The sequence below is a fragment of the Sporothrix brasiliensis genome (genome assembly GCF_000820605.1).
Source record: "Sporothrix brasiliensis 5110 chromosome Unknown Cont20, whole genome shotgun sequence".
Taxonomy (NCBI): domain Eukaryota; kingdom Fungi; phylum Ascomycota; class Sordariomycetes; order Ophiostomatales; family Ophiostomataceae; genus Sporothrix; species Sporothrix brasiliensis.
The window spans coordinates 5,903,598-5,923,722 of record NW_024467139.1 but is presented as its reverse complement, the minus strand read 5'-3'; the positions used below and the strand labels follow the sequence as shown (position 1 = coordinate 5,923,722).

Below are 20,125 nucleotides of genomic sequence, written 5' to 3'. Positions count from 1 at the left end.
TCGCAGAGCAGGATCGTCAACGACTGGCGACACAGGCACAAGCACAGACTGAGAGCGGACGCCGGCACGTCTGGTCCTGTGGTGTGGCGTTGCACTGCAGCGAGCAGCATCGTTGGAGCAGCTCAGTTTGGACACAGCCTGACGGGTCTCATGCTCCTGCTGATGCTACATGCTAAATGTCCGCCTGAGACACGAGCACGATCCTCGAGCGTCCTGCAGCAACGCTAGAACGGCCCTTAACGGCTCGAGTGACCTTGAGTGACCTTGAGTGACCTTGACCAACCTTGACCAACCTTGAGCGACCTTTGCGGAGAATTTCTCCCTTGCGTGGCAAGCCTCTGTCTCGCAGTGTCCTCCTGGCAAGCAAAGACACACATGGCTTGGATAAGGGACCAGTACGTCGTATACACGATAACGGATGCCGTCAGATGCGTCAGATGCCGTCTGCTCTGAGAGACAGCCCCCAACTAGGCTGCATGTCGGGTATATTAACTGTCTGGTGTCGACAATCCCTCAATGTCTGGGGACAAGACAACGGGACATCACTGGCCACAAGCTGGAGTGACACATGCAGGCTGAACTCGCCGCTTATTGGGTCGATTGGTGCAGTGGCCGCCGCCAAGCTGAGATCGTCTCCAGCCGTGGTCTGGTGGTGCCGTGGACGAACCTGCACAGAGCGCACCAGACGCGCTGATTGGTAGCTTGTCGGGGCTCGTAGGCATAGAGAGTGCAGCCGAGCGTAAGAGCTTGCAGGTGGAGTAGGGGTTCACACGACGCACAGGATGCAGCCGGGCCAGCCTCGACAGCCTTCTCTGGAGTGGGCGACTCCTCGAGCAGACGACTGCCCTCTTGACACTCACTGGCTTGCTTCTGTAGCCGCGCTCTTCCAGGTTGTGCCGTTTTGTGTACGATTAGACATAATTGTCGAGGCTGACAAGAACTCTGTCAAGACAGAACCCGTCGACGATAAGTACTTGCCCTGTGCAGCTCGCAATTGTCGGTGAGGCAAAATGGTGGGCGTGGTGCTCCACATGCAGCAAGTCCTGCAAACGCAACGCCACGCTGAAAGCGGCAAGACAGTGAGACAGTCAGTGGTGGTCTGGGCTTCTGTGTGGGTGGTCGAGTGCCATCGAATCCTTCCTGCGTGGGTTGCGCGTAGAATGAGGAACGACTCGAACAGGGGTGAGACCGCTGGCGGGAGGACGTCTGCGCGATGTGCTTCCTTTCCTTGTTTGTGCCGTCTTGCTGGTGCCGCTTGCTTGTCATGTCTTGCTTTTGTGCTTTTCTCTGGCAACGTCCTACTCGCATCACGTATTGTCCATACATCGTAGAGCGCAGTCAAGTCGGCAGTCGGCACGCATCAACTCTGAGCGGCATCGTGGGATTCTCGACAGTGCTTCAGAACGGCATCAGCCACTCTTTCAACACGCAAGTCCTCTTTCCCGTGTCTCCATTTGCCCACGTCGTCACTGCTGCCGTTGTCGGAGCTGGCACAGTGAGCCTTGCCATCAACTCAACAGCACTGACCGACTGGCCTGTGTTTTGGAACCATTGCAGTCTCGCGATAATGGCTCGACCTTGATACGCGTGTTCCTGTAAACAATGTAAGATACTCCGTGTAAACACCCGTTAGCGTCCAGTAGGGCCAGCTAGAGTCAACGAAGCATCCCGACCATGTTGCTGTCCTGCCTCGCTGCCATGGCTGCTGAACTTCCTGTCCACCGCCTTCCCACAGCGTCAAGGCGGTCAGCAAGTCGAGTCCCTTAGGCCCTGTTTGTTTTCTCGGACCCGCGCAGCGTACCAATTGGCCAACCACAGCGCCCTGTCGCGATGCACCCGCTGGGACGTGGGAGGTGGGTCGTCTGTATTCTGGAATTCGTACGGTGAGGCTGTCAGAGACTCGGCTCCTTCAGAGACACTCACTGGATAGAGGACGCCCCACGCGTTTCGCGGTTTCAGTCATCCACTGTTCGCACGGTGGGACTAGAGTGGCACTATACTGTTAGTTGATTGGTCGGATGCATATACGCAAAAAAAGTTGTAAGAGCAACCAAGGCTGGACAAAAAAAAAAAAAAAAAAAAAAAAAAAAAAGAAGGGCGACTCGGGGACTAGTCAGAGATTTTCTTTGCTAGAAAGCTTTTCTCGCGTCTCTTTTGCTTCCTCTCTTTCTCTCTTTCTCTCTTCCTCCCCTCTTCCTCCCCTCTTCCCCTCCTCCTCTCCTGTTATACCATCTCTTCTTCAAAGGACTCACCTGTGTGCCATCTCAAGACACAGCCGTCTGGCGAAGAAGCATTGGTAGAACTGCGAGACAGAGACGCTCCGCTCGAAACACGCTGCTGCTGCTCTGCCGCTCTGCCGCTCTGCCGCCCTTCTCTCGTCTCTCGCCGGTCCCGACACCCCGACCGAACCCGTTCACTCGATTGTTCTGCCGCCTGTGTCGTTGCAAAAGAGCTGATTGCAGAGATCCGAGTCGGCCGGACGAAGAGTCATCTCTCGTCGCCGTCGTCGTCGTCGTTCTCAATTCGCTTCTTCCCTCTTGTTTTCTTCGTTTTCGTCTTCCCCGCTCCCCCAGCCGACATGGCCCCTCCGTTCTTCCCCCCGGCCTCGGGCCGCGTCTTCGACAGCGAGGCCGCCGAGAAAATGGTCAGCCTCGAGCTCCAGGACGGCTCCGTGTACCAGGGCTACAGCTTCGGCGCCGACAAGAGCATCGCCGGCGAGCTGGTCTTCCAGACCGGCATGGTCGGCTACCCCGAGTCGCTGACCGACCCCTCGTACCGCGGCCAGATCCTGGTCCTGACCTTCCCCCTCATCGGCAACTACGGCGTGCCCTCGCGCGCCGCCCTCGACGCCCTGCTGGCCGACCTGCTGCCCGCCCACTTTGAGTCGTCGCAGATCCACGTCGCCGGCCTCGTCACCGCCTCGTACGCCGGCGAGGACTTTTCCCACTTCCTGGCCGAGTCGTCCCTCGGCGCCTGGCTCAAGGAGCAGGGCGTGCCCGCCATGCACGCCGTCGACACCCGCGAGCTGACCAAGCACATTCGCGAGTCCGGCAGCATGCTGGGCCGCATGCTTCTCGAGAAGGACGGCGGTCTGTCCAGCGGGGCCGGAGCCACCGGAGCCACCGGGGCCACCGGGGCCAATGGGGCGACCTCGGCCCTCTCGTCGGCCATCTCGTCGACCCTCTCGTCGATTGTCTCCTCGCCCGAGGTCGGCACCACCAACGGCACCACCACCACCACCACTTCCACCGCGACGACGCCCGCCGACGACGACGTCGTCATCGACCGCTCCCTCCTCGCGCCGTACACCGCCGCCAACTGGCGCCCCCACTTTGAGGCCGTCGACTGGCTCAACCCCAACGCAAAGAACCTGGTCGCCGACGTCTCCATCCGCGCGCCCAAGCTGTTCCGGCCCCCCGCCGACAAGGCCCTCAAGCACCCCTCCGGCCGCACCCTGCGCATCCTGTGTCTCGACGTCGGCATGAAGTACAACCAGCTGCGCTGCTTCCTCAAGCGCGGCGTCGAGGTCCTCGTCGTCCCGTACGACTACGACGTCGCCCGCGCCGCCGCCGCCCACGAGTACGACGGCCTCTTTTTGTCCAACGGCCCCGGCGATCCCGCCACCCTCGACGCCACCGTCCGCAACATTGCCGGCGTCCTCGCCAAGAACCAGACCCCCGTCTTTGGCATCTGCCTCGGCCACCAGCTGCTCGCCCGCGCCACCGGCGCCACCACCACCAAGATGAAGTTTGGCAACCGCGGCCAGAACATCCCCTGCACCTCCCTCGTCACCGGCCGCTGCCACATCACCTCGCAGAACCACGGCTACGCCGTCGACGCCGCCAGCCTCGCCGACGGCTGGCAGGAGCTGTTTGTCAACGCCAACGACGGCTCCAACGAGGGCATCATGCACACCAGCCGCCCCTACTTCTCCGTCCAGTTCCACCCCGAGAGCACGCCCGGCCCGCGCGACACCGAGTTCTTGTTTGACGTGTTCCTGGCCGCCGTCCAGGCCTGCGCCGTCGACCCCGCCCACCTGGCGCGGCCCGTCCGCTTCCCCGGCGGCACCGCCGCCGAGAACGACCGCCTGCACCCGCGCGTGCACGTCAAGAAGGTCCTCGTGCTCGGCTCCGGCGGCCTGAGCATCGGCCAGGCCGGCGAGTTTGACTACTCCGGCTCGCAGGCCATCAAGGCCCTCAAGGAGGAGGGCATCTACACCGTCCTCATCAACCCCAACATCGCCACCATCCAGACCTCCAAGGGCCTGGCCGACAAGGTCTTCTTTTTGCCCGTCAACGCCGAGTTTGTGCGCAAGGTCATTGTGTACGAGCGCCCCGACGCCATCTACTGCACCTTTGGCGGCCAGACCGCCCTGCAGGTCGGCATCCAGCTCAAGGACGAGCTGGCCGGCCTCGGCGTCCAGGTCCTCGGCACACCCATCGACACCATCATCACCACCGAGGACCGCGAGCTGTTTGCCCGCAGCATGGAGTCCATTGGCGAGAAGTGCGCCAAGTCCGCCTCGGCCAACACCGTCGAGGAGGCCCTGCACGTCGTCAAGGACATTGGCTTCCCCGTCATCGTCCGCGCCGCCTACGCCCTCGGCGGCCTCGGCAGCGGCTTCGCCAACAACGAGGACGAGCTGCTCGCGCTCTGCCACAAGGCCTTTGCCGCCTCGCCCCAGGTGCTCATCGAGCGCTCCATGAAGGGCTGGAAGGAGATTGAGTACGAGGTCGTGCGCGACGCCCAGGACAACTGCATCACCGTCTGCAACATGGAGAACTTTGACCCCCTCGGCATCCACACCGGCGACTCCATCGTCGTCGCCCCCTCGCAGACCCTGAGCGACGAGGACTACAACATGCTGCGCACCACCGCCGTCAACGTCATCCGCCACCTCGGCGTCGTCGGCGAGTGCAACATCCAGTACGCCCTCAACCCCTTCTCGCGCGAGTACTGCATCATCGAGGTCAACGCCCGCCTGTCGCGCTCGTCCGCCCTCGCCTCCAAGGCCACCGGCTACCCGCTCGCCTTTGTCGCCGCCAAGCTGGGCCTGGGCATCCCGCTCAAGGACATCAAGAACTCCGTCACCCAGGTCACCTGCGCCTGCTTCGAGCCCTCGCTCGACTATGTCGTCGTCAAGATGCCCCGCTGGGACCTCAAGAAGTTTACGCGCGTGTCCACGCAGCTCGGCTCGTCCATGAAGTCCATTGGCGAGGTCATGTCCATTGGCCGCACCTTTGAGGAGGCCATCCAGACCGCCATCCGCGCCATCGACTTCCACAACCTCGGCTTCTCCGAGACCAAGGGCGCCCTCATCGCCATCGACGACGAGCTGCAGACGCCCTCGGACCAGCGCCTCTTTGCCCTTGCCAACGCCATGGCCGCCGGCTACTCCGTCGACAAGATCTGGGAGCTCACCAAGATCGACCGCTGGTTCCTCAACAAGCTCAAGGGCCTCTCCGACTTTGCCCGCCGCATGACCGCCCTGACCACCGGCGACATCGTCAAGCGCCCCGACCTGCTGCTCCGCGCCAAGCGCCTCGGCTTCTCCGACCGCCAGCTCGCCCTCTTCTGGAGCTCCAACGAGATTGCCGTCCGCCGCCTCCGCCTCGAGGCCGGCATCCACCCCTGGGTCAAGCAGATCGATACCGTCGCCGCCGAGTTCCCGGCCTTTACCAACTACCTGTACCTGACGTACAGCGCCTCCACGCACGACCTGACCTTTGACGACAAGGGCGTCATGGTCCTGGGCTCCGGTGTCTACCGCATCGGCTCGTCCGTCGAGTTCGATTGGTGCTCGGTGCGCGCCATTCGCACGCTGCGTGCTGCTGGTTTGAAGACCATCATGGTTAATGTGAGTATGGAGGCAGGGCAGCATGCTGCTTTCTTCCCTCCCCTTGTCTCCCTTTCCTTTCGCACATGCATCGTTCTTTCCTCCGTCACGTCACTTGCCGTTCTCTTGCATTGTTTGGGTAGTGCCTGAACGCTCCTTCTCTTTATACAACTACTTTGATAAACACAAGTTGTATACGTCCCAATTCGGCAACATCCCACCTGCCCTCGGCCCTGGCTGCCGTTTACAGCCTCGCGACCCAAGGTAGTCGCGTCCCGTCGTAGGAATATCCCAAAGTCGTGCCTTCCCCTTCCTGCCTCTGGTTCTCTGTCGCTCCTTCTGCACCAAACTCGTTTGTTCTTCCCCTTCTTCTTCTCCCAGCACGAGTGGAATTTAAAATGGACCCAAGGATAGTAGGACCATCAACCCACAACATCTCCAGCGTCACTTTTGCCTTTTTATCTGCTCTCTCTGTTCCTTTTCCACGCTTACACACGTTTACGGCCTCCTTTTGTTCGAATCAAACTGCTGACACGCCCTCAAGACGAACCCGGAAACTCTGTCCACCGATTACGATGAAGCGGACCGACTTTACTTTACAAACATCGACCTCGAGACGGTCATGGACATCTACGAGCTGGAGCAGTCGGCCGGCATTCTGGGTGCCATGAGTGGCCAGACACCCAACATGATCGCCCTGCCCCTGCTCCGCGCCGGCGCCAAGGTGCTGGGCACGTCCCCCGAGATGATCGACACGGCCGAGAACCGGTACAAGTTCTCGCGCATGCTGGACCGCATCGACGTGGACCAGCCGACGTGGAAGGAGCTGACGTCGTTTGAGGACGCCAAGGCGTTCTGCGACAAGGTGTCGTACCCGGTGCTGGTGCGGCCCTCGTACGTGCTGTCGGGCGCGGCGATGAACACGGTGTACTCGGAGGCGGACCTGGCGTCGTACCTCCAGCAGGCGGCCGAAGTGTCGCGCGAGCACCCGGTGGTGATCACCAAGTACATTGAGAACGCCAAGGAGATTGAGATGGACGCCGTGGCCAAGGACGGCGTGCTGGTGGGCCACTTCATCTCGGAGCACGTCGAGAACGCCGGCGTGCACTCGGGCGACGCGACGCTGATCCAGCCGCCGCAGGACCTGGAGCGCACGACCATCAAGCGCATCGAGGAGGCCACGCGCAAGATTGGCGCCGCGCTCAACATCACGGGCCCCTTCAACATCCAGTTCATTGCCAAAGACAACGACATCAAGGTCATTGAGTGCAACGTGCGCGCGTCGCGCTCCTTCCCCTTCGTGTCCAAGGTGACGGGCGTCGACCTGATCGAGATGGCCACGCGCGCCATCATGAACCTGCCCTTTGAGGAGTACCCGCCGCTCGAGCTGGCGCCCGGCACCGTGGGTGTCAAGGTGCCGCAGTTCTCCTTCTCGCGGCTGTCGGGCGCGGACCCGATCCTGGGCGTCGAGATGGCGTCGACGGGCGAGGTGGCGTGCTTTGGCGCGGACAAGTATGAGGCGTACCTCAAGGCGCTGGTGTCGACGGGCTTCAAGATGCCGCGCAACAACGTGCTGCTGTCCATCGGCTCGTACAAGGACAAGAAGGAGATGCTGCCGTCGGTGGCCAAGCTGCAGCAGCTGGGCTACAAGCTGTTTGCGACGGCCGGCACCGCGGACTACCTGCAGGAGCACGGCATCCCGGTGCAGTACCTCGAGGCGTTTGGCAAGGAGGACGACAACAGCGGCGACGAGGCGTCGTCGTCCAAGGCGCAAAAGGGCGAGTTCTCGCTGACGCAGCACCTGGCCAAGAACATGATCGACCTCTACATCAACCTGCCGTCGAACAACAAGTACCGCCGGCCGGCCAACTTTATGAGCAAGGGCTACCGCACGCGGCGCATGGCCGTCGACTACCAGATCCCGCTGGTGACCAACGTCAAGAACGCCAAGATCCTCATCGAGGCCATGGCCCGCCACTACGACCTCGAGGTCAACATCCGCGACTACACCACCAGCCACCGCACCGTCGTGCTGCCCGGCCTCGTCAACGTCGCAGGGTTCGTGCCCGGTCTCGTGGCCGCCGGCGGCAGCACCGACCTGCAGGCGGTGACGAAGGCGTCGATTGCCGCCGGCTTCAGCATGGTGCGCGTGATGCCGCTGGGCGTGGACGGCGCGATCACGGACGTGCGCACGCTCAAGCTGGCGCAGCAGAACGGGCGGCGCGCCAGCGCGTACTGCGACTTCAACCTGTCGGTGACGGCGACGTCGACCAACGCCAGCCAGATCAGCCAGGTGGTGTCGGAGGTGGGCTCGCTCTTCATCCCCTTCAACCACCTGTCGGACAACATCAGCAAGGTGGCGGCGGTGACGGCGCACTTTGAGGCGTGGCCGACGCACAAGCCGATTGTGACGGACGCCAAGACGACGGACCTGGCGTCGCTGCTGCTGCTGGCCAGCCTGCACAACCGCCGGATCCACGTGACCAACGTGACGTCGCGCGACGACGTGCGCCTCATTGCGCTCAGCAAGGAGAAGGGCCTGCAGGTGACGTGCGACGTGTCCGTCTACGCGCTGTACCTGTCGCAGACCGACTACCCGGGCTGCACGCTGCTGCCGACGGCCGACGACCAGGCGGCGCTGTGGGAGCACATTGCCGTGATAGACGTGTTCTCGGTCGGCAGCTTGCCGTACCAGCTGGCGCACTGGCTGCAGAGCCCGTCGGCTGGTGGTGGTGGTAGCGGTGACGACGTCCAGGTCGACGTCGCTGCCGGCATCTCCGACGCCCTGCCGCTGCTGTTCACGTCCGTCGCCGAGGGCCGCCTGACGCTCGACGACCTGCGCGCGCGCCTGCACGACAACCCGGTGCGCATCTTTGAGCTGCACGACCAGGTCGGCACGGCCGTCGAGATCGAGCTCAACCGCCCCTACACGGTCCCCGCCACCAGCGCGTCGCCGTTTGCCGGCCGCACCATGCGCAGCGCCGTGCAGCGCGTGACGTTCCAGGACGTGGCCGTCTGCCTCGACGGCGAGGTGCTGCCGCTGCCGGGCCACGGCAAGGACATGTCGACGCACAACGCCATGCCGGCGGTGCCGCAGACGCCCGTGTCGCCCCTGATCAAGGCGCAGCAGCAACAGCAACAGCAGCAGCAGCAGCAGCAGCAGACCGAGACGACCCCCGACAGCCCGCATGGCAGTGGTCGTCGCCAGTCGGCGCTGCTCTCGAGCGCGCTGCGCACGCGCGTGGGCCTCGACACCTCGGCGGGTGGCGGCACTCTGTCGTCGTCGTCGGCGGCGTCGGGCGGGCTGCTTGGCAGCGCCGCGGTCACGCCCTCGGCGGGCGCCCTGGCCGCCGTGAACGAGGACGCGGCCTACGCGCTGCTTCCCGCACCCGCGACGACGTCGCTGGCCGTGCGCTCGGCGCTGCCGTCGCTGCTGTCGCAGCCGTCGTCGTTCAAGAACAAGCCGGTGCTGTCGGTACTCGACTACGAGCGCGCGGACCTGCACCTGCTCTTCACGGTGGCGCAGGAGATGCGGCTCGGCGTGCAGCGCGAGGGCGTGCTGGACGTGCTGCGGGGCCGGGTGCTGTGCACGCTCTTCTACGAGCCGTCGACGCGCACGTCGGCGTCGTTTGACGCGGCCATGCAGCGGCTCGGCGGCCGCACGGTGGCCGTGGCGACGTCGCACTCGTCGGTGCAAAAGGGCGAGTCGCTGCAGGACACGCTGCGCACGCTGGGCCAGTACGGCGACGCCGTGGTGCTGCGGCACCCCGACGAGCGCAGCGTCGACGTGGCGCGGCGGTTCAGCCCCGTGCCCGTCATCAACGGCGGCAACGGCAGCCGCGAGCACCCGACGCAGGCGTTCCTGGACCTGTTTACGATCCGCGAGGAGCTCGGCACCGTGCAAGGGCTGACGATTACGTTCCTGGGCGACCTGCGCTACGGCCGCCCCGTGCACTCGCTGGTGCACCTGCTGCGGCACTACCACGTGCAGGTGCAGCTGGTCAGCCCGGCCGGCCTGGAGCTGCCGGCGGTGCTGCGCGACGAGCTCAAGGCGCGCGGCCAGCTGCTGCGCGAGGCGCAGGCGCTGACGCCGGAGATTGTGGCGCGCAGCGACGTGCTGTACTGCACGCGCGTGCAAAAGGAGCGGTTCCCGAGCGAGGCGGCCTACGAGCAGGTCAAGAACGCGTACCGCGTGGACAATGCGACGCTCAAGCACGCCAAGAGCAACATGATTGTGCTGCACCCGCTGCCGCGCAACGAGGAGATTGCTGAGGAGGTCGACTTTGACCAGCGGGCGGCCTACTTCCGGCAGGTGAGTGCTTCCCTTTTTGGGGGAGGGGAAGAGACGAAGAAAAAGAGAACTGCCACTAACTGTTTAGATGCGCTATGGTCTGTACTGCCGCATGGCCCTGCTTGCCTTGGTCATGTCGACGTAAGGTGGGAGGACAGACTGCTAGGAGAGGCGAGGATGCTTCGGTGTTGAGCGTGGAGAAGAGTGAGAAGAAAGTTAAAAGTTTTTATTTCTTTGCTTCTTTGCATTTCTCGAGATTGGTCAGCTGTTTCTTTTCTTATTTGCTTTCTGCTTTCTGCTTTCTGCTTTCTGCTTTCTGCTTGCTGCTTTCTGCTTTCTGCTTTCTGCTTTCTGCTTCTGCTTCTGCTTTCTGCTGCATGTTGCGTCACTTCATCTCCTAGCTACATAAATTACGCAAACAGGAGCGTAGACTTACACGGGCTCGGAGCCTCTGCATTGGGTGAACGGTGTTTTCGTCATGGCATGCGTGCCATGGATTTCATGACTGGGGCGTTCTATATCTGTCTGTGTTCTATGGGTACTGCACTACGTACGTTGCGTACGTTGCGTGTGTTTGGCGTTTGGGCGTGTATTGTGTTTTGTGTATTGGGTGGATTCACGACGTGTATTTATAGATATGTGCTCATGTACAATAGTAATGTGTTTTGTGATTTGTTTGTGGTGTGCTCTGTGTTCTATGCTCTGTTCTCTGTGATCCTCTGTCAATCATGCTGCCACGTCTAATGCGTTGTTGAATGTATCCCCCCTGGTCTATGGACTCAGCCGCTTGATCGCCCACGCCTTCGTTCCATCCGCCTCGCTGCCCTCTAGCCGGTCATACACGAACCGGTCGTGCAGCCGGTTCTGCCGGCCCTGCCAGAACTCGACCCGCTCCGGCACAATGCGCAGGCCGCCCCAGAACTCGGGGACTGGGATCGGCGGGTCGTTTTCCTCGTTGTCTTCGTTGTCGGCGTCGCCCTTGCCGAACCGCTGCTCCGCCTCGGCCACCCACTCTTCCAGCTGCGCGCGCCCGTCGTCCTCCGGATCTGCCTCGCCCTTGGGCACCAGCGTCGCCGACTGCCGCGACGCCCACGCGCCAATGCGCGACCCCCGCACGCGCGTGTCAAAGTAGACCTGCGACTCGGCGGCGGACAGCCGGGTCGCGCGGCCCTCGACGCGCACCTGCCGCTCCTGCGCCTCCCACCAAAACGTGAGCGAGGCCCATGGGTTGCTCGCGAGGTCGTCGGCCTTGCGCGACGTGCCAAAGTTGCTGTACAGGACAAAGCCCTGGTGGTCCAGCTCCTTGAGGTAGACCATGCGCGCGCTCACGCGGCCCGACGGCAGGCTCGCCGTCGACAGCGTGCACGTCTCGGGGTGCGCAATGCCGCCGAGCGCCTTGGCCTCGGCAAACCACGCGTGGAACTGCGCAATGGGCGACGCGGCGTCGAGGTCGCGCCGCCGCAGGCCGCCGCGGTGCTCGTGCTGCAAGAACTGGCCCGCGCGGCCGGGCGTCGACGTGCCCGACGAGTCACCGGTGGTGGGGACGCCGGCGGCCACCCTGGCCGTGTGGGCGGCGGCGCGGGCGGCAATGGCTGCCTGGCCGGCCGGGGAGGACAGCGGCGTGTCGGGCGAGGGGGCGACTACAGGAGCTGTTTAGTACATGGACGTGACCAAGTCGGGTGAGGGCCCGCGGCGAGGCTCGCGGGAACGGCACGTACAGATCAGTTTCTCGTTCTTGGACGAGCCGGCCACAGGCGGGGCGGGCGACGGTGGATAGAGAGCCATTGTGTTTCTCGTCGTATGCAGTGACCGCGCAGATGTCTGAGCAGCTCGAAGAACGGCGCTCGTGATACTCTTTTGCAAACCAAGCGAGGGTGGCGAGAGGTGGTGTCGCATGCGAGACAAGCGCCCGGACGTCAACTAGTGGCCGATTGGAGCGATGCCGTGGGGTGCTGTGCGTTGCGTGGGATGTTCGTCGCAAAAGGCAGAGGAGTGGAAATTGTCGCAACGAAAGACGACTGTACAGCCAATATGCCAGCTAATGGTGAGTCAACATGCCCATTGGACCTGCCCTTTGTGTTACAAAAACGTAAAGCCCGCTCTTTCCTTTGGTAGCCGACTGAATCGCCAATTGCCGTTTACAGAAGGTTCGCCTAAAACGGGCGGAGCACGTGACTGCACATATCTCCTAATCTGGACAATCACGCGGACTTTGTCTTTTGGGTTTCATTTTTCGGAATCTTCGTCTTCATCTTGGTCAGTCGACCTGCACAAATCTGCCCACTCTGCTGGGTACCACGGACACTATTGACCTTATATGAAGATGTGTGTCGTGCCTACGAGATCGCGAGAGGTCATGGACAGGTGTCGTGCCGTTTTACATCACATTAAATATCACGACGTTCCTCGCGAGACGCACATAACATCGGTACAAGACTCACAGACATGACAGAGATCGAACAAGGTCATTACGAACGAACCAGTAAACAATACCATTCCTCTCAGCTGAAAAAAGTATACATGCGAACGGGGGTATTATCGTACGGCAATGACGATAAGACAAGATGGCCAGACTAGACGAAACAAATCAAGGAAGCACAAAGCACAAAGCACAAAGCACAAAAACGCCAGAACCGCCCATGGTCGCTTGCAAAAGGTGATATAACAAATGATACGGGTAAAGGGGACATGGAAAACAGGTGAGTGGCTGTGTGAGAAACGCCGAAATGCCGCCAAACAGGAAACAACCCGAAATCAGAAGAACCACTGCAGTATTGGGTGAGAAAAAAGAACAACGCCAGGATGTAATCATTGGGACGTGGAAGACGGTCCAATCGCTTTTTTCAACTCAGTGCTCATAGACAGAGTACCGCCCCAGGCTCTCGGACCGCGACGAGACATGCCGCCGCATGTTGCTCGGGAAGTTGAGCGAGATGACCTTGCTCGTGTCCACGACCGCATCTCGACTCTCGTCTCGGTCGGTCTCGGTCGCGGTCTCGTTCGCGGCGCCTTGCTTCGCGCCCAGCCCTGCTCCTGCCTCTGCGGGGGGTGTTATGAGGGCCATCTCCATCTTTTTGGTGGGCGGGCCCGCCTGGCAGACGATGGCGAGCCCGCGGCCGACGACAGCGGCACGGCCGTCGCCCGCCTGGCCCGCACGGCTTGCGCGCCCGCGCGCCGCATGTCCGCCTTGGCGTCCGCCAGCAGGTCTGCGTCGAGCAGCGGCAGGATCCGGTAGCCGAGGTTCTGCATGATGCAGCGCTCGGTCGCGGCGAGCTGTGCGCCGGTCCACAGGCAGGGGCCAGGCGGGGACGATGCGCTTCCGGGCGGCGGCGACGACGACGACGACATCGACGATGGTCGAGGAGGAGGCGTCGCGCCCCACGCCGTGCAGTAGGCCTGCGCCGGCTGCTGGCTGACAAAGCCGTCGTCGGTAAACTTGGCGGCAATCACGAGCGCGGCCAGGACAATCACTTCGGGGAAGACGGCGTCGATGTGGAGGCCGCCGCGGACACCGTCCGCGGCGGGCGAAGTGGGCGAGGCGGGCGCTGGTGTGGACGTGGGAAAGGTCGGCGTCAGCGGGGAGGGCAGGGTGTGCCGTTTTTCGAGGACGGCCAGCGACGGCGGCGGTGACCGCGTGGAGGACGACAACGCCGTGGGGGCCGCCGGCGGCGGCGTCAGCGGACACGTCAGCCGCCAGGCGCGGGCAAAACGGCTGTCGAGCGAATCCAAAATACACACGGCCAGGGCGACGGTGTCCAGCGGCAGCGCTGCGCGGGCCAGCATGGCCTGGACGAGAGCGACCGAGGGCGTGGCCAGCGACGCGGCGGGCGGGAGCAGGTTGACGAGGTGGACGGCGGGGCCGAGCAGGGGGCTATCTGACGCGTCGGGGGCTGTCGATGGACCGTGGGCGTGCGCCCCCGCATAGGGACTCTGAGCGAGCGACGAGGTGTGGCTCGAAGGCGGCGGCGTGGGCAGGTTGGAGAGCGGGCGATAGGTGGAGCTAAAGTAGTCCTCGTCAAAGTCATCGTCGCCATCGTCATCGTCATCGTCATCGTCATCGTCATCGTCATCGTCATCGTCATCGTCATCGTCATCGGCCTCAACATGGTTGTCGTTTTCGTCATTGTCGTTGTCATGGTCGTCCTCGTCGCCCAGAAAGAGGTCTTCGTCGTCAATGGCTGGTGTGTCGGCAAGCTTGCTTGCTGTTGTCCGTGGTGCTGTTAGATCGACTGCGGCGTTGTCTCCTGTCGTCGCCGGGGCCGGTCCTGGGTAGCCATGGCCCGCCAGGACGGCGGCGTCTGCCAACTCCATGAGGCGTGGGGGGCGTGCGGGGGGGGAGAGTGAAGTCTCAGCGGGCCGGGATTTAGGTGGAAGAGAACTTGACGTGGAGTGTCCTGCTTGGATGGGTGGCACAAAACGGTATCCTCTAGTTGGGCTCGACTTCTCAGTGTCGTGTGATGTTGGGTGTCTACGGCTGAGGACCAAGTGTCGTTATTGCGTTGGTGGTTTTGCTCTGCTTTGGAGTTCCTCTTGGAATATATGTCGTAGTTTTGTGCTTCCTTTTTACCGGACAACAGCCGCTGAAACCAAAGAAATGCAACAAACGGCTGCCCAAGGAGAATCGATCATCGTCATGCGGGGAAGAAGGGTGAGCAAGCAAAAGCAACAAGGAGAGCGTTGGGAGGAGAGTAATAAAAGAGAACACGGGTCAAAGTTGAGGAAGTAAAAAAGAAAAAGTGAAAAAGAAGAGAGAGGAGAGTGAGCTGCAGCAGAAAAGAAAAAGAAAAAAAGAAAAAAAAGAAACAGGCCAAGCAAGGCCGAATCGAAACGAAAACGAAAACGTGCTTTGCAGGGCTGCTTTGCAGGGCTGCACTGCAAAATACGAGCACGCGACCGGAGAGCGGTGAGACGCTGTTTGGTCTGTTCGATCTGTCTGGGTCTGTTTGGACTCTCCCTCTCTGTTGTAGTGAATTTGGGTGTGCTTGGCGTGTTTGGTGTAGACTGGTTTCGGGCTTCGTAGTTACTACGTATTCGTGACTAGGCCGCTCTTTTTCAGCCTACTGCAGGCGTCCCTGTCCTGTCTAGTAGATAAGATAGTCGATCCAGTGCCAAAAATGGAGGACCTCTTGTTTGCCTTGGCCGTTGGATCTTGGAAGGCTGACTGGAATGTTGCAAAGCCGTTTTGGTACTAAAAGCGATCGAGGGCCGACTTGGTGGTGTGATGGACGACGGGAGATGACGAGGTGGAGCAGGAAACAGGCTCGTCAGGGATGGACGCAAAGGAGGTAAACGAATCAAGAGTGTGGGAAACGAGGAGATGCGAGAGGGAGAGGGTACGAGATGAAGCCGGGGGATCCACACCGATGTTATATAGACGTCGCGAGACGAGAAAGAAGGAGTAAAAAGAAAAAGAAAAAAATAAGGTGAAGTGTCGCCAAGATTGTGTATGTACGGAAGACGTGAAGTGAACAACAATTATATTATGGCTTTCAACGATGGCGTCCAAATACGGCGTCCAAATATGGCGTCCCGTCTACGTCGCACGTTGCACCTGGGGCATTATCGATAAAGCGTTGGTCAAAACGCAGAAATCTCAAACTTGTTCATAACGACGACAATAAAACCCAATTTACGACGTCCTCCGCAGGTTCGGCAGGTCAAACCGAGAGAAAATTGGGTTTCATATGAGCAGTGCATGGCGTTTTGGCTTTTTGGCTTTTTGGCTTTTCGGCTTTTGGCTTTTGGCTTTTGGCCGAGCCGGGTATTGCGGTATTGCGACGTACGTAGCACAAAAAAATCTGTGGACAGGTCGGCACGGGAGCGCAAAAGACGTGCGAAGACGTGCGGAGTTGCAAGCAGCAACCAGGCCACAGCAAGCAAGAGGCGAGCGTGAAGAGGGGGCGGAGTGCAGATGAGTGGGGTGCAGTGACAGGGTTGCGTGGGATTTACGACGAACAAGGCTAAAGACACGAAAGGACGCGGATGCGGATGACAGATGACAGATGTACGGTGTAGCAGGAGACGGGAAGAAAAGGAACAAGTAAGAATCAATAGAAGCAAGTAAGAATCAACAGAGGGTAAGACAAGATGAGACGGGATGAGATGAGACGAGAAGAGAATGCCAATGAGAGGGACGCAGAGGAGGGTCTTGGTGAGAGTTGAGGCGCACGAAGAGAAAAGAAGCATGGGCGTTTCTGGCTGACGGACAATGCCGTGTTCTCTGCGGCTGAGATGAAGCACAGGAGACCTACGGGGTACGATGAGGATGAGGATGAGGATGAGGATGAGGATGCATGCAGAATGAGTGCAGCTGCAGCGGGGACAGGCCCACAGGTTCTCTGGACGTCAAGGGTGGACATTTGCGTTTGCTGGATCTGTTGGCTTTCGTTTGATTTTGTCTTGTTTCTGCTGAGAGCAAAAGGTTGGCCGAGGCTGACTGAGACTGCTTGATGCGTAGCCTCAACACGGTCCTTCAGCCTCACCAAGAGACAGTCCGTATAGAATTGACATGGAACTATGGAAGGATTCGCAGTGAGGACCCAAAAGGCAATCCGCGCATGCCTGGACAATGACACCCAGAAAGGAAATTGTGGTTCGTGCGGTTGCGCAGAAAAGGGACGAAACGCCAGGACGAAAAGAGGATGGTGTTGGCACAAACTATTCCCGAAACCCAGCCAAGGCGCAGCGGCAAGCAATGACGCCCAGAGAGCCAAAGACGCCCAAAAACGAAATAATGGTTCAGCGGGCGCATAGTCCAGGTGGTGGTCTGTTGGCGGCTGTTCTCATATTTACGGCGTACACAGTAGCTTGTTCGACGGGCGTTTCACGAACAATACGAGTAATACTCCGAATTGGCGTTGTGACTGACACCACATACTCGCATACTGCACGTCGTACAGCAGCCAATACGGCTACGGCAGTAAGATACTGTATGCCGGCTGCTCCAGGCTTGGCTAATGCTGAGGGAATATAGTCTCAGTCGTATTTCAACATTCTTTCTTTACTCCGATTTGGCATTATACTCGGTATACGTAAGCCTGCTTTTTGCCGACCTTTGCCACCTTTTTACACCCGCAGGTACAGCCGGCAGACAAATGAAAAGGCACGCAAGACACGACAGATAGCACGTCGAGTCGGGTGTACCTGGACTATACTTTGTACGGATCTGGAATACGTACGTACTTTGGCGGTTGAAATAGGCTGTGCGTTTGGCAGAGCCAGTGTGGCGGCCAACGCGCAACACGTAAATTGTAAAAGAACGTATCAAAATGAAAGGTAGGGACGCAAAACGCCCTCAAGAAGCAAACCAGCTGAGCAAATCGGCCCACCATCCGATGGCGTCGATTTCTGTGGAGAGCCCCTGATTTAGTCTCCGTGCTGTCCGGCGTTCTTCGTACGACGGACGTCGCACAACAACAAGAACAACGAGGACTGCTAAGAATAGTTGCTCGAGGTGGACCGTGACGACAGGGATGTAGGTGTAGCCTCGGCGGGCGTCATTGGGAACTTGGGAACGCGTTGGCATTTGTGGCGTTGTCGGTTTCTAGTTTCTCCTGTGTGGATGGAGCAGGTGAGCACGTTCTTCAACACCAGAGAGCGACCGGGCCGACGTGTCGTCTGTACTTTGTATTTGGTCCCTCGCCGAACATGTCACCCGTGTCTGTCGTCTGTCGTCTGTCGTCTGTCGTCCGTCGTCCATTGTCCGAATACAAATTGTACGTCGCATATTCAGAATGTCAATATGCAAGATCGGATCGGCGTCGGCCGGCTTCGTATTCCTGTCTCTGGTTCCTGTTTATTTATGGCTCAGGGGCGTCGATGGAGTACGACGTCTACTTTGTAGACAAAGACGGGCGAGTATTAGTCGTGCTTGAGTATGTTGTGCTTTTGTATTTGTGCTTTTGCACTTTTTTACTTTAGCACTTTTACCCACTTGCCTTTTGCCCTTTCCTGCCCCTGTAACACCCCGTAACACCCCGTAATACCCTGTAATACCCTGTAATATAGATGGTTCGTACCTGGACTTGGCCACATTCGGAGGCAAAACGCGATCGACATGGACCACCCAAACACGTAAACGAAAACGTAAAAAGAGCAAGACGAGCAGATGGGCGAAATTGTCATATGCCACTCGTGTTTCCAGGTTGTCCAGGTTCTTCACGAACATGGCGATGGCCTGGGCGCACGCCGGGTTGTGGGAGTCGCATGTCTCGCCCTGCTTAACCAATCCACAGTAATGCACGTGACATGTCCTTCGTGACGGTGCCAGACATCGCAAAAACGGCATCACAAACATTCGCATCGCCAGTTGGCTTGGCGTTGCCCGTTCGCTGTTCGCAGGTTGCAAATTCCCTTTGTCGTTGATGCGCCCATTTTCATTGCCATGCCAGACATCGAAGAACAGATCACTGGCATCTACTCGCCGGCGTCATCGCCGCAACGCCACCTTCGACACCAAGCATCGCTCGAAAATGTCCTGGATGTTGCCTCTGCCGCACAAGACCCTTTGACGTCCTCAGAGCGCACAGCAGCCAGGCAGGTATTCTACCGCATCGTACAACACTTTGAGGCCATCGATCCGTTCCAGGGCATGGCCCGGGCTGAGCAAGCCAATGCGTACAGCCATCCTTTACTGGTTCGTTACACATACGAATACTCATTCTCCGAAGACTCTCGCGACGTTTTTCTGCGAGCATTCTTTGATTCCGTCGGCCTCGATCTTGCCGGCCTCGTCAATACACGGGCTGAAATCGATTTTGACAAAGTCACACCCCACTTTCATGGCTTTGCCGACCACCTAATTGATAATTTCTTCCTGCCGCGTACGTTATCAAGCAGTCGCCCTGACCTCAAGTGATCATCCATAATTAACCATGAAATTCCGGACAGTGAAGGCTTCCACTGCGAAAACGCCGCAGCCGTCGCCCGCCTACCACTCGGCCGTTCTTCGCGCCCAGGGCGCTGACACGGGTACAGCGCACGGCTTCATTGGGACGCCAGACCGGTTGGCATCGCTGCGCTGGGAATGCCTGCAGCGGGACCGGCACCGCTGTGTCGTGACGCGCAGCTTCAGCAACACCGAGTACCAAGCACGGTTCAAGGCACACCGCGACAATGCGCGAGACGACGGCGGCGCTCTGCTCTCCGAGCAAGCGAACGCCAGACCGTTCGCGGCTCTTGAAGTCGCGCATATCATCCCACACTCCATAATGAAGTCCGCGTCGGGCCAGGCTGCACTCGCCGTTCTCGACATGTTCGACAAGGGCGTCGCGCACTTGGTCGACGGCGTCGAGATTGACCGCGCGCGAAACGCCCTGACCCTCAGCATAGACATACACAGATACTTTGGCGCCTTTGAAATCTACTTTGAGCCTGTGCCCGGCGTACATGGCGCACCTGAAACGGCACAGAAAAACGTCTACCGCATCCAGTCGTTCCTGCCGCCAGCCTTGAACACAATGTACGGCTTGCCCGTCACACGGACGCTGTTTGTCACCGAATCCCGCACCATCGACCCTCCATCGCCACGTCTCCTTGCTGTTCACCGCGCCATTGCCCACATTCTGCACCTCTCCGGTGCTGGGGACTACCTGGACAAGCTGCTCCGCGACATGGACGACAGCTACGTTCGCGCTGACGGCGGTTCGGCCTTGGGTCGTATGGTCGCTCTCGGCTTGCGCGGTTGGACGAGCCATGGCTCTGCTGTACACTATGAGTGAAAAGCAGGCCAACGACACCCTTGACACACGTTGCTCTCGCTACCTGTCCGTTGATAGTCCCTCGGACATAGTTGTCGGAGTGCAGGAACGTCGTCCTTGCTCCTGTTGCTCGCCTCTAATAGGTTTTACCCCCCTCAGCCAGCTCCATTTCCCCAGTCGTCTTCTATTTTTCTCCATTTGTTCATTTCCATCCCGTCTCTGGTCAGATGGAAGAGAATTTCTGGCATGGCCGTGGCAGAGACGCGTGGGGTGGCGAAGCAGACGGCATATTGCGCGGGA

General features: G+C 59.9%; 3 protein-coding genes across 3 annotated transcripts; 2 read left to right on the top strand and 1 right to left on the bottom strand.

Annotated features, from left to right (window-relative positions):
- Positions 1–2,578: 2,578 nt before the first annotated feature.
- SPBR_06308 (carbamoyl-phosphate synthase) lies at positions 2,579–11,904 on the top strand (the record flags this gene model as incomplete). The annotated part of the gene is made up of 4 exons (XM_040764565.1): positions 2,579–5,857; positions 6,381–10,148; positions 10,959–11,750; positions 11,785–11,904. 4 exons carry the CDS (start codon positions 2,579–2,581, stop codon positions 11,902–11,904), a joined length of 7,959 nt encoding a protein of 2,652 aa, XP_040617548.1.
- A 1,071-nt stretch (positions 11,905–12,975) lies between these two features.
- On the bottom strand, positions 12,976–14,438 carry SPBR_08980 (uncharacterized protein; the record flags this gene model as incomplete). The annotated part of the gene is made up of 2 exons (XM_040767106.1): positions 12,976–13,218; positions 13,284–14,438. 2 exons carry the CDS (start codon positions 14,436–14,438, stop codon positions 12,976–12,978), a joined length of 1,398 nt encoding a protein of 465 aa, XP_040617547.1.
- A 4,072-nt stretch (positions 14,439–18,510) lies between these two features.
- SPBR_07308 (uncharacterized protein) lies at positions 18,511–19,846 on the top strand (the record flags this gene model as incomplete). The annotated part of the gene is made up of 2 exons (XM_040765562.1): positions 18,511–18,949; positions 19,017–19,846. The coding sequence occupies 2 exons, from the start codon at positions 18,511–18,513 to the stop codon at positions 19,844–19,846; spliced, it is 1,269 nt and encodes a 422-aa protein (XP_040617546.1).
- Between the last annotated feature and the right edge of the window lie 279 nt (positions 19,847–20,125).